The sequence below is a fragment of the Macaca mulatta genome, chromosome 9 (assembly GCF_049350105.2).
Source record: "Macaca mulatta isolate MMU2019108-1 chromosome 9, T2T-MMU8v2.0, whole genome shotgun sequence".
NCBI lineage: Eukaryota > Metazoa > Chordata > Mammalia > Primates > Cercopithecidae > Macaca > Macaca mulatta.
This window is the reverse complement of record NC_133414.1, coordinates 117,315,142-117,329,030: the sequence shown is the minus strand read 5'-3', so window position 1 is coordinate 117,329,030 and position 13,889 is coordinate 117,315,142. Positions and strand designations below refer to the sequence as shown.

Sequence of the window (13,889 nt, the reverse complement as noted above, 5' to 3'; positions counted from 1 at the left end):
AAACTCTCTTCCCTGTACTCCTGCCATGTCAAATATGCTCTCCTCTTCTACCACCAAAAGGAAATGACAAAAATAAACTCTTTCTTTCCTCAGCACAAGGCAACTTCTGCAGAATGCTTTAAGAATCAATGATTAAGTAAGTGCTAGGTCCCTACATAATCAAGGAGAGTGATGGCCAAGTTTAAGGGCTGGTTGCTAGCCCCTTCTCCAGGACTTACAGGGAAGAAACCAGGCCAGCTAAACCTGTCTGTAGGACATTTATCAACTCTCTTATGAAGATTTAGATGGAAGTTTTTAACATGATGGGAGCTAAGAAACATTGCCTTTCTTGGTTTAAAAACAAGCTTGTTTTAAGACTCAAGCTGTCTTCTCTGAGAGTGCAAGTCCTACTCAGTCCACAATAGAGACAGCTCTTTCCTCTACAGAGGCAGATGGGTTTTGATAGCAGAAAAAATTACCTACCAGACCAACTTTAATCCCTTAAACTGGCATGTAAGTTCGTCTGAGTCCTACCTACCTCTATCTACATTTTTGGTCTCAATCAAATAGTCTCCTGAACACCCCCTACATTACTTGAATTCTGGACTTCAGTCAAAGTTTTCTCTTTCCTTGGCTTGCCTCTCACCTCTCCTGTAACTCCTGGTATCCTTCTCTCAAAGGTCAGCCCTCATGCCACCTCCTGCAGCAGGAGGTGAGAGAAGGCTGCCAGGCTCCTTACATACCAGGCTTCAGTATTCCAGCAATACACACAGTCGGCATCCTTTAGCAGACATTGCTTTCACTTCTAGTCATGCATGTACTGCCTAAACATCTTATCTTGAGTATAATCTCCTGGAGGGCAGGGACTATGTCATAAGCCTAGGTGTGCTTGTTATAGTTTATAGAAAATTAGCAGCCAGAACAGAAGAGCATCCATGACAGAAATCTAACTTGGTGCTGCCAGGTACACATGTCTAGCCTTGAGAAAGGTATTTAACATGTTTGCTTTTTGATGCCATTGTAAGTGGGTGATAGAAAGGTACCTACATACATAGGTTGGTTAAGCATTAAATGAGATAATTCATGTAAATGGTTTAGAACAGTGCCTGGAATGTAATAATCCCTCAATAAATACTGACAGTCATTAATATCAAGCAATTCTAGTATTTGGATACTACCAAAAAACCATATAAATCAGTAGTAAAAGGATAAGAAACAATCACATTGGGAATTTTTGCAAGCTCATCCTTGAGGTGGGAGAGCACTCCTCTTACAAATGGCTCCATGCATCTTTTTAACATTTATTTGCACAATCTCTCCATATCATAGTGGTAGAACTATTTCACTATATACTAGGTTGAGCTTTAAGAAACTGGTAATATTTGATCATTTTTGACCTAAAAATGGTGATTTCATATGGTTTCACTTAAAATGGTCAAATTGAAAGAATCCTTCTTAAGTCTTTGCCAAAGGGACTGAAGATTGGATTTGCCATTAGGGAATCCTAAGCCTTTCCTGATTAAGGTCTGATGCTTTCCAATAAAATTATTACTCTGAATGTGTTTATCACCCAATATCTAAGACCTGGTAGTTAGGCCAGGGTCCACCTTCCTGCCCATGTGAATCTGACCAACTGTACTGTAGATAGGATATTGTCCACCTACAAATATTCACTCTTCCAAATATTCCCTTTGCTGAATCTGAAGCCTGAAATTCTTTCCCTTTAGGGCATAAATACACATAAGACTCAGCCATTCCCTGCCAAAAACACAAAACAACAACAGCAACAAGTTGTCGTCATCGTCGTCGTCGTCGTCGTCATCATCATCATCATCATCATCTATTCTCACTCAACTCTGTCCTTGTGGAAGGTCTTGCATATACACCGTCAGCTCCATTTCATAATCTTACTCTTTGAAAGCAATAATCTATACTGTCTCTATTTCATTTCATTGCTTATCATCCATTCAGTCGTTTATTCGTTTATAAATCTATTACAGTCTAACTTTTATCCCCACCTCTGTTTCAATTCTACTCTGACAAAAATCATGAATAACCTCCTATATTGCTTAATCCTAGGTTGTTTTTATTCCATAACTGACTTGATCTGATTGTAGAATTTGATGCTATTAATCACCCCTTTCTTCAGCATTCATGAAAATATTTTCCCTGAGTTTCTATATTTTGGCCATTTCTATTTAGCCTGTCCCATAATGTCTTCCTGCACTCTGAATATTGGTTTTCGGCAGAGTCCATAGGAGTCCCTGGTTTCTCCCTGTACTCACTCTCTTGAGGCACTGAGCCCACTACCATAGCTTTAACTACCACCTAGTGGCTAATGACTTCAAAGCTAAAGTGTCAGCCTAGACCATTCCCGATCTTCAGATATTTGACAACTCACGGCCATTTCTGCTGAAATATTCATAGAAACCACTAACTCAACTTCTCTAGAACTGAACTCAGTATCTGTTACATGTACTTAACCCTCCTCTTCCAATTTCCATCTCTCCTGTTTTGGATTACTGATCTTGGCTACTTGAACTGCAGGTCCTTCCTGCTGTCTTCTGCCTTATCTGACCACTCATTACCACCCACCATATTCATTACCCCTCCCCATCTGAATTATCTGGCCTACTATTGCTACTTATGAGTTAGATGATGTAAAAGCTACTAAATGGATGGATGGATAAATAAATGGATGAGGAAATGTACAAATGGGTACAAAACCATGCAGAATAACTCATCACAATTCTCTCCACTAAAAAGCTGCTCATTAGCTCATTAATAGGGTAGGGAGCTCTCCTTACCACAAATGCCTGACTGGCAGAGGTGTGTGTTTCATGGCCACGAGGGCGCCACCCCAGTCTAGGAACCAGACATTGTACTCTTCATCAAAGATCTGGAACAACAACAACAACAACAATCATAGCAACACCTTACATTTGCATAGTGCTTAACAGTTTACAGTCTTTCACATACATTGTTTCATGTAGGTTCTAAGCCTTCCAACAGCACTATCAGATAGTTTTGTAAGTATTATCTCCATTTGATTGATGAGGAAATGGGATCACAGAAAACAAATAACTCTCCCTAGGCCACTCAAATTGCATTTCCAGGGCTCTTTCCACTATTAGTACTGTGAACCAGCATGCTACATGAAGGTGAGGCAAAAGGGTGCATGCTCAACTAGATAACCCAAAGCAAAGTATGACTTCGAAGAAACTCCCCTATCTTTCTAGGTAACTAAGTTACTACTCAGCCTTCTCTTCTTCCTCAGCTATTCAGACGTCTGCTAATTTGTCAATGTTTTATAGTGTTTTATAGTGTTGTTTATACATTATCTAGGAACTTAAAAGACAATTTTCCACCAACTATGGTAAAACTAATAACTGATATAGCCACCACCTCCCTGCAAGTTGGATGAAGACCCAAGTTGGGTGTCTATAAGTCCCTACTCTAAGTAGTCATTGGAACACAGTATGTCCAGGGACCTAAAGTTATTCATTCTTTATTTCATCTATTTGTCTGTTACTTATCCATCCATTCACTCATTCATTCACTTATTCAGTGTTCCATCCATCCATCCATCCCTCCATCTAACCACAGGCATTTTCTAAGCACTAACTGCAATACAAGGTTCTGAGTCAAGAGAACTTCAGACCTAAGCTCACATCTATCAATGCTTATACGAGATATGACTTTTAAATCTTCAACCTTCAACAGGAAAACTATTTCTCCAGCAGAGAACTAATCTCAACTTTAGATCTTCTAGGGGAAAGTATGCTTGGAGAATTCCTACAGCACTTAACCATTGATGGTGGTTTATGCAGCCTAGATGGAGAAGTTGGGATGGTGGGTTAAGTGAAGAGGGCTATAAGAGGATAAGGAGGTACAGACAGATTTAAAGGGGGAATGGGTAAGAGGAATGGGGTCTCCTATATATATGCCCCAGGGAACTTTAGAGAGAAAAAGTAGTTTCTCAGTCCTAAACCTCTTTTTCTTTTCATATTTATCTTCAAAGAAAAGAAAAATGTCCCTACTTATGACGAGCCTCAATGCACAAAGGACCTAAGGGTGATTCACTTATATTCCAGATATAAACATAGACTCTGAGTCTGCAATGCTAGGCTTTTCTCTCCAGAGCTTAAAGGATGGCTCTGTGATAAGCCACATAATGGAACTGCTGGGTTGAAGCCTAAGAATGAGGAACACAGGAGGAGGCACTGGGGAGGAGGGAGAAGTTATCCTCATCCTTTCCTCTTGATTTTACCATCTGGCCACTGCTCATTTTTGCCCTGTCTAGCACTGGAGTGAGAAAGTGGATTCCTTAGCTGTTTAAGAAAGGAGGAAAGAAAAAGTATTGACAACAATGGTCAGGTGAGCTACTTCTTGAGGTAGAGAGACCTCCAGAAATGGTTTGTCTATGAGGATATTTTGTACCAGATGAGTTTGTATTCCAGCTTCCACCGTCCTTTGGCTCTCATAATAGGTTATTTTTGCATTTTGAAGGGTATGATCTTATTTATGTATCTGTTCCCCAGTCACCTGATTATGACCTTGTGGGTAGGAACCTTATTCTTGACTGTGTGCCTTGCAGTACTTGACATAGTTGCTTTTGTCTCATAGGTACTTGGTAATCTTTACAATGCTGGTCGTGCTGACATGGGTGGAAATGGGGATGATGATGGTGGTGGTGATGACAATCTTCACTAAGGGATCCAAACAGGAAATTATCTAACTAGAGTTCATATGGTGACTCTACCTTTACCATCAAGATATTCAGCGTCCTTCTCTTGTCTTCTCCATGGAGAAACTGTCTCACTTTTAAGACTTAGTAAAATGTCACTCCTCCTTATGATGTCTTTCCCGGTTTTTCCAGCAGGATGTATTCCTCTCTTTTCTCTGTGTGCTAATAATGCCACTAAAATACTACTATCACCCTGAACTATAGTTAGTTGGTTATGAACCCATTTCTTCTATTTAATTTTGAGCTTTTTAAGGAAAGGGACTCCAAATTATTCAATTGCCTCCTGGAGCCTGACACCTAGTTGACATTGTATAAATCTATTTGTCCAATATAGTAGCCACAAGAGAGTACTTAAATTTAAATTAATTAAAATAAATAAAATTAAAAATTAAGTTCCTCTGACATAGTAGTCACATTTCAAGTGCTCCATAGCCGCATGGGCAAGCACAGATACAGAACTTTTCCATCATCGCTGAACATTCTATTGGACAGCATTGCTGTAAGTGTTTGTAAAACTGAATTAACGTTTCATGCAGTCATATATCTATTAAGCTGTTTCATACTTACTCGAGACAGTCTACACAATACTTAAACAACCACTGACTTCCATGGCTTTGTCAGTTTTAATGTTCTAATCCTTGCATTTTGTAGATACAGAAACACATCCCCAAAGGTGAAGAGAACAGCTTGCCAAGAGCTCTTGGCACACTAATGATAAAAACAGTTTTATCAGTTGTATCCCCAGCAACCAGCACAGTACTTAGCATCTGGACCTGTTTCATACATATGGCTGAAGGAGAGAATAAGTGAACTGGGAAAATTCCAGTTCCTCCTATTCCCTGCCCAATGCCCTTCTCATTTTACCCCATTACCCCTCTAACCTGCCAGCCAAATTGACCAAACTGAACAGCTGCTTCAAGTGTTTTGAAACTACAAAGTCATAATGAGATGAGAATCTATAGGACGGAGAGAGAGACTGGTAGAACTTACTCTAAATGCCTCCTCCCTTTTTCTCAATTCGCCCAGTTACCTGTCTCCATGTGTTGCCCCCATCGGAGGAGATGAACACACCAATATCAGTATATGAGAGCTCCGGGCCAATGTTGCCTGAAACATAAGCAGATCATTTGAGATTGTCAGGAGTTTACCAATTAAGTGTGCTTAGGGCTGGGGGAGCAGAGAGTAAAGGTTTTCTAAGTAATATTTACAGCTAATTTGTGCAGTTTCTTTCTTGGTGTCATATCAGAAGCCCAGCAGGAAGAAAAACCCAATATGGGAGAACATTTAAATAGTATGACAGAAGTGCATCATTCAATGACATGAGTCAAAGACTGAATATCGATTAGTTCAGTTCTCTTCAATTATTCACTCTGTATACCAATAATCTCTTACATTGCTCCTGACAGGTGTTCCCTGAAGGAAGCAAAGACTGGAAGAGTAGACACATATGGAGAAACTGAGCATAGGAGCCTGAGAAAAACTGGTGTGTGTGTGTGTGTGTGTGTGTGTGTGTGTGTGTGTGTGTGCATAACTGTGTGTCTGTGTGTTTGCAACTTGTCAACATGTCCTTTGAGTGCCAGGCAGTTGAGTGACCCAATGGCACAGACTATGTAACCTAAATTATACAGTGCCCAGAAGAAGATGACCACACTCAGCATACCATGGCCATCAAACATGGCAGGAAAAGAAGTCACCTGGCTTATGCCTAGACCGACCACACTTGCTGCTTCCATCCTTTCACACTCTCCTCTTCTCTCTACCCTTCTTTTTCTTCCCCTGGCACTCCATCACCTTGTGGCTATGCTTATTAAAAACAAAGTGGTCAAGCTTTTCTAGTCCATCTATATTGATTTAGTTTTCCCAATGGGCAGTCCTCTTCTCAGAGCCTAAAAAAATGCCCCCAACCTAATAGTGCTCAATAAGTAATTGTGGAATGAATGAATGGGAAAAATGATTGGATCATATTCCAACATTGACGTGCACTTGAGGAGGTTCTGACAACCAGGAAGGAACCCTAAACATGTAAGAGTTTATGATATTGGCTGATATTTTTTTTTTAAATAGCAGGAAGAGAATGTTAGCTCCCACACATCTGTAGCCTAAATAGGAGCACAACAAAAATGCAATAATGAAAATGTTAATTGAGTTCCTGACATTTAATGCTTCAAGATGAGAAATTAAAGCCAGGCTACGGCTTGTCAAGCTCCCATCAGCATCAGGGAGCACACAGATAGCCAACTTGTTTTGAGACTCAAGTTTCCAAAAATAACCCCTGGGCTCAGGGTTCAGGGTTCAGGCAGTAGGTGTGAGAGGAGTAGGGAGAGGCTTCGTGAGTATATCCATCGAGTTCTGCCTGGAATTTTGGATTCAACTCCCCAGATACAGGTTTTAGAAGACACCGGTGAGGAAAGTAAAGAGGAATGGGGAGGAGAATATCAACCCAAGTTGCTTGGTGGTTGTGCTAACCTGGAGCATTGTGTTAAGAAGGATTCGTTGGTTTCAACAGAATAGAATGTGATGGTGATCAATAGATGTCTACCAAGGGTGACAGAGAGAGAGGGAGGCAGGAGCACAGTTGCTCCAGAGCTGTGTATCTTCCATCCCTGGCATGGCTTCTAAGAATCTAGTTTATCATCCCTCACCTTCCTTAGAAGCTGGTTCTGTCAACATCTTCAACCTCTCTTTCAAAGCTCGACTAGATGGATTTTGGGGGCCTTATGGTGGTAAGAACCCAAGGCTCACAGTGAACTCTATTTGTGGAAATATCGTCTGTCAATTGAAAAGACCCCTGAAAGAAAATGCTACTGATCACAGAGATCAGAAAGTTGGTTTCCAGATGAACGGACAGAAAAGATGTACCCAGGAGGAGTTGATCTTTGAACATGCACAGTTCCTAGGTGACTCTGTGGGTGATTTCTGATAGGAAGAGCTTGAGTTATGTTGTCAGAGAAGGAGGATTTGAAAAATGAACCTTGCTGGCTGAAGTGGAATTGGCGCTCAGCTAGTGACTTCCAACCACGTTGGAAGAAGGGGATGCAGCTGTTGCCCCCTTGAGTGGTATGATGAGAGAGGAGTGGGAGTGAGATGGAGAAGAAGAAGAACTGGGATCTCTTCTCACGGAGGGCCCATGCCCCTTTTGGAAGCTTTAAACAACTTCCTTTTACCCTCATTTCCTCCCAGTGCTATCCTTCTCTGCTCCTTAAATATTTTTGAAAAAAATAAGAGGGAGAGAATTTTGAAGTCCTCTGAGGGCTAGCAATGCTTCTCTTACCACCACTGATGCCAGAGGGATCTGCTGCCCATACGGGGTGGCTACAGGCTCAGTGGGGGAGGAAGCTGACAGTGTTCAATCAATGTGCCCCTGCAGGGACAGGGGCGGGAGGAGGGTTGCCACAGAAGGAAAAACAGGAGGGTGCAAACATTCAGAGTTTACAGGAAGCCTAGCAGAGAGTCTGGTTAGCTGTGGACCTGGCACGGAAAGGGGCTCAGAGATAGGTCTGGCTGAATGGCTACAGAACAGAGCACTAGAGGTGGAATCAGAGGGAGAGTGGGCTGGAACAAGACACCTGTTTCCACCTGCCCACAGTCTCTTCATCTCTAAATTGAGGAGGATAGTAATCTCCATTTCTACATTATTGTGCAGTTGTGCAATCAAGGCAAGGAAAGTGCTTTGCATGCTGTAAGGCACTGTGAGGATGTGAGGTCTTTAATACTAGCTTGAAACCACTGTGTTAAGGATATTAGGAACCCCAGTGTTTCTCTTGCAAAAGGCAATTGCCAAACTCTCCATACTGGAATTCCATCTGCCTTCGGAGATGTCCTCAACAGGAGTTAGAGATGAATCTCAGGCTATACTTTTACCCACGCAGCTTACCTGAGACCACATCTCAGTTCAAGGTGGGGAAAGGGAGTCAGCAGTGGAAGTGGAGAGAGCCCAGGGTGGCTGACACCTGAAGGAAGGTGGAAGGCACAGATGTGGGAAAGGACCCTGCAGAGGCAGGCTCCATGCAGGCCACTGAAGGTAAAATTAGCTAATTTTACTTCATAGTTATCTTCCTGATGGCAAATAACCTCCCAGGGTGACCAGAGCAAGCAGGGTAAGGAGAAGCTGGGTATGAAGAAGCATGCACCAGTGACTCAGCCCTGGTTTTTCATCAGAATCTCATCAGCTGAGTTATATCTCTCCCAAAAATCCAGGGCATGGCAAAAAGCCTCAAGAATTACAGGGGGAGATAAAAAGGAATTAGCAATTCTGATACATATGGACAAAAAAATTCAAAAATAAATCTTTAATGTCTTTGTGTTCGCTAATTTACAAAGTACTAATTGAGAAGCAATATGCTGGTCACAGGTAAGAACAACTACCATTAATTCTACCTTATGATGGTCTGAGCACTCTGCTGGATCTTTAGACACACACTTCCATCTCCAATTTTTACAACACCCCCACAAGGTAGAAAACATTCCAGTTTTACAGATGAGAAAAATGAAGCTCAGAGGTTAAAAACGAAGCCAAATGCACAAACCTAGTAAGTGTCAGGGCTCAGCCTGGAAAGCAGGAGGACAAGGTTCCTGAGTTTCTCTGTGTGCCTAGTGTATGCACAGGATTTATGGATTCTGTTGAAGGAGATGAGCACATTATATTCTTCTGATGTAAGAAGAAGAGTTTTAACTTCTATAATATTAATGATGATGATAAGTGACATGTACTAAGTATTCAATATGTCCCAGGCACTGTTCTAAGCATTCTACTTATTTATTTCTTATTTATTGAGCCAGAGTCTCACTGTGTCACCCAGGCTGGAATGCAGTGGTACCATCTTGGCTCACTGTAACCTCCACCTCCTGGGTTCAAGTGATTCTCCTGCCTCAGCCTCCCTAGTAGGTGGGACTACAGGCATGCGCCACCACACCTGGCTAATTTTTGTATTTTTAGTAGAGACAGGGTTTCACCATGTTGGCCAGGCTAGTCTCGAACTCCTGTTCAGGTGATCCTCCTGCCTTGGCCTCCCAAAGTGCTGGAATTACAGGCATAAGCCACTGCGCCTGGTCATTGTTCTAAGCATTTTAAATTCATTGCTTAATTATATCCTGCAATTATATTATTCTGGTACTATTATGCCCACTTTGCCAATGAAAACACTGAAGTTCAGAGTGGTCAAGCCACAAAGAACAATACCTGGCTACACACTAAACATTCAGATAATACTAACTTTTATTATTCATCCCTACTTTTTGAGGTAGCTTCCAGTTCAGCCCTGGGCCTCCTATAGGTCTTGAGGAGAGGCATAGGGTCCAGCAGCCCTTGAGTTGGGAAGACCAATCCACATGGATCGCAGAGTTTGAGGATCACTCCTCCAGCCAGGGGAATAGCAACAGGGCCTGCCCTCATCTCTCCCCAGCCTGGGCTCCCTGAAGCCAGTGGTGTTAAGCATAGTTGCTCCCAACCATCTGGGGTCGACAGGAGTTGACTGAAATGCTAGAAGGCTATGCCAGCTGTCAGTCCGATGAGAGTGGTTGGTCACTGGTGGTATGTAAAAGCTCACACAGTTGGAGGCTTGGACAAGGAAGCCATGCCTAGAGAGTAGGAACTCCAGGGACCAGAGCTTTGGGTTGATGAGAGAAAACAGAATGTACCAGCTCCAAAAGTCACTGTGAATTTATCTGCTTTCATTAGAAAAATAAGCTGACCAACACCAGAGCTCTAACTTCTAAGATCAGCAGGCTGCCTTGCTTTATGCCATCAATGTATTCCTGAAAAGGTGTATGGAAATGCAGTGCATGCTAATGAGAGCACACTCTGCCGAGACTTCAGCTTTCATCTCGGAGTTGCTTTATCTTCATTTCCGATTGATGCTCAGTGGACAGTGATTCCAACAATACAACCTTAAGTTTTTCTGCCCTTTGCCCTCAGGCTCTCAGCCAAGTGGTTAATCATGTGTAAACAAGCCTTTACATGCACCAGAGACCTCCTGATTAAAAACAGCGCTGGGATGGAACCCTTTGTAAAGAATCATCTGTGTAAAGAGAAAACAACCCCAACTTATATTTGGTGAGCTAGGAAGTTCATCTATCATGTTTTCTTAAAGTGTGGATTCCTATTATAAACAACCATTCTGATTGGTCAGTTTACTTTGAGAGAAACTCTGGCCTCTTGCTAAGCACAGGGGACTGCTCTGTGTCCCCGGGTAAGATGCATGAACTTAGGAATTACAAATGCCTGGAGCTCTTTGCATCTTAGGTTCTTGGATGGGTTTTGGGGAATCCTGCATATTTTCTGGGGAGAGTGCCCATAGCTTTCATCTGATGCGGTGAGTCCAAGATCCAAAAATAGGTGACACATTTATTCTAGATACTCTCAGTACGGAAGAAGCCCAGGGAACGTTTTCCTTACCTGTAGCCACCACAAGTCCTGGGGCTGTCTCCTTGCTAGAGATTCTTCCTGAGGAATATGGATTTTCAGAGAGCTGCAGGTGCAGATGTAAGGAACAGAAGGGCTAAAATGGAGAAGGAAATAGTTTCATTCTAGGAAATTCCAGACACCTGTACCCCTGCCCCACTAGAGATGGGCTTCCCTATGTTCAGCTCCCAGAAATAGCAAGGCATTGGATGGTGAGTCACACAGTTTTGGGCAGAAGACATCCACACCTGAGACAGCTGGCATGCTCAGATTAGAAGCTCCACTGAGTACCTTCCATAAACGCCCTCCTGCCTCTGCCCCCTAACTTGAATCTTATGCCTTTCCCTCTCTTCCTCACCCAACCTATCCAAGGTCCAGTTCATGGCTGGCTTTATGAAGCCTCCTTGACCATTGCTTCTACCAGGATGACAGTAACATTCTTGCATTTCTGATCTTGACCATCGATTCTGCTTCTTGGAGCTCTAAGGGCCCTCCGGGAGGAGTGAAGAGGGGAAGCTATGTGAACTAGGCCAGGCCCTCCACCTTCTTCAGCCAGATTGTCTCCGTCTCTGTTTTATGTATTTTGCTCCTATTTATAATTTTACTTAAAATATTTGAAGCCATCATCTAAAACCTATATAAGTCTGTGTTCTCTATTTATTCACTTATTTATTCATCTATCCCCATTGGAGTGTTCTTAAAAGGGCTTGGGGATTTACAGAGACATATTCTGTACAATAAATACAAATAAGATGAAGAAATAGAAAGAAAGAGAAAATCAGATTAAAATAAGATGAATCCATGGGTAAGGTTTGAGGGAAAAAATATCATGCTGTGACCAGTTCCTAGAGGTAAGCAGGCATTTATCTCTGACCCTCCTAGTACCCTAAGCAAAAATTATATGGAATAAGGCTGAAAATTACAAAGGGAAAGGGTGCTATTTGCCGTATTTACCACTGTAGTCCCAATTTTTAACATAGGGTCTAGAATATGATAAGTGGTTAATAAATCTTTTCGAATAAGTGGCAAGAGGTAACTTTTTGCTCAGAAGAAACTAACCATTTCTGGGACCTTAAAATTGTTTCTTACAGAGGTCCTTATTCAGAGGGCACTGAGCGTTGTGGATTTTATTGTTAATGAACCGTCTTGCCTCCTCACACAGAGCAGAAGCACCTGGAGCCAGAGAAACCATCTCACACATCATGTCTTCCATGGTGCCTACCCCAATATTCCATACAATAGGAATCCTCGAAATGGACATTCCAGCCTAACCCCTCCCCCCACCGGAATCTCAAAGCAACTTTTGTTTGCCTCAACATCTAGCAAGAATTTACCAAAACACAATGCATCATGTCAGTGTCAGTTAATAGATGTATTACTACTACTGATCTGTGCCTGGGACCCTTGGGCACAGGCTCCTTCTCTTATATGTTTCTTTGCCTTACTACGAGATGGAGCACATAGTAGATCCTCAGTAAATGCCTGCATAATTCAACTGGTGCTGCAGTCTGAGTCCACGGACCAATGCCCTGCAAGTTTTAGAAAATTACTGCACTGCACCACCTGAGTTCCTAAGACCCTCTGATGAAAGAAAACCCTTGACACAGCTTCCCCAGGTGGCCAGCCTGCCCTGTGAACTTCCCACGAGGCCGAGTGACTGACCAGCAGGCAGTGCACCGGGCTTCCTCTCAGGTCCACATCTGGAGCTTGCAGCAGGCGCCAATCCCTGCCTTTGTTGTAAGTGATGTATGTCTTCACCTGGTCGTCCACCTTCTTGTTTGCCAGAAATATCCCTTTGATACCTGCTACCTAGGAAAAAAGGTAAGAGATGGAGAACCATGCTGGGCCAACATGCCTGTGGTCTTGGAGAAGTCCTTAGAGAAGGCCCAGAACCTCCCATGGCATGTTGGGGTTCCAAGCAGGAAAAGAAGGAACATGATAGGAAACATTGAATGCCATGTGGTCTCTGAAAAATGTTTAAAAAGTTCATCTCTGAACCTTTTGTCACCCCCCAGATGTCCCTTTCTATGCTTACCCATCTGCTTTTTCCCACTTTGCTCGTCTCTGTACTTTGTTCCATAGGACTTTATCTTTAATTAACTATTAACATTTCCTCTGAGGTGGGAGTGGCTGACAAGAACCGAAGGAGTTACCCCTTCTAGCAAATAATGTGTTTCTGCTCAGGGGAGGCCCATAGATGGGTATTCCCTAACGGTGGAAGCTGAGGCACTGTGATTAGTAGTAAGGAATATATCCTGGGGCAGATGATCCAGCTTGGAGGCCTGGCATCTGTCTCTTTCCATGCCACTAGCTCACTGTGTGACTTTGGATAAATCCCACATCCTCTGTGGGACTCAGCCAATGGTCGCTTCGAAATTGGTGGAATAAGCCTTCTTCCTTTTCTTTGTCCCAATTGGCTGGCAAAGGATCCCTGAGACTATGTAAAGCACTCACCAGTGTTCCCATGTTTTGAGATTTGCAAGCCTTTGATATTTTGATAGGAAAAGAGCATCACCACAAAACAAGCAGCCAGAGGATTAAAGGAGATTTATCACCAGAAGGGTTCTAGAGTAAGTACAAATTCTACTCAAACTTTTGTTCCTTATATTCTACATGATGGGCAAGAAAAGCAGATATTTAGAATGACAACGTCCTGCATCAAAGAAAGATACCCTTAACTCTTTTTTCCACAGAAGTTATAGCATGTTTCAAAGGCAAATAGCAAATAGCATGTTGCTAAAGACAATTCAATTAGTTTAAATA

The 13,889-nt window shown here is 42.5% G+C and overlaps 1 protein-coding gene across 1 annotated transcript in view; it reads right to left on the bottom strand.

Annotated features, from left to right (window-relative positions):
* Positions 1-13,889, bottom strand: part of SORCS3 (sortilin related VPS10 domain containing receptor 3) — a 609,576-nt gene that overhangs the window by 96,593 nt on the left and 499,094 nt on the right. The window contains exons 10-13 of the mRNA XM_015148111.3: positions 12,789-12,935; positions 11,121-11,223; positions 5,757-5,833; positions 2,787-2,878 (exon numbers count right to left, since the gene is read on the bottom strand). Of these exons, the coding sequence (XP_015003597.2) occupies positions 2,787-2,878; positions 5,757-5,833; positions 11,121-11,223; positions 12,789-12,935 (419 nt within the window). The remainder of the gene's footprint in view (positions 1-2,786; positions 2,879-5,756; positions 5,834-11,120; positions 11,224-12,788; positions 12,936-13,889) is intronic.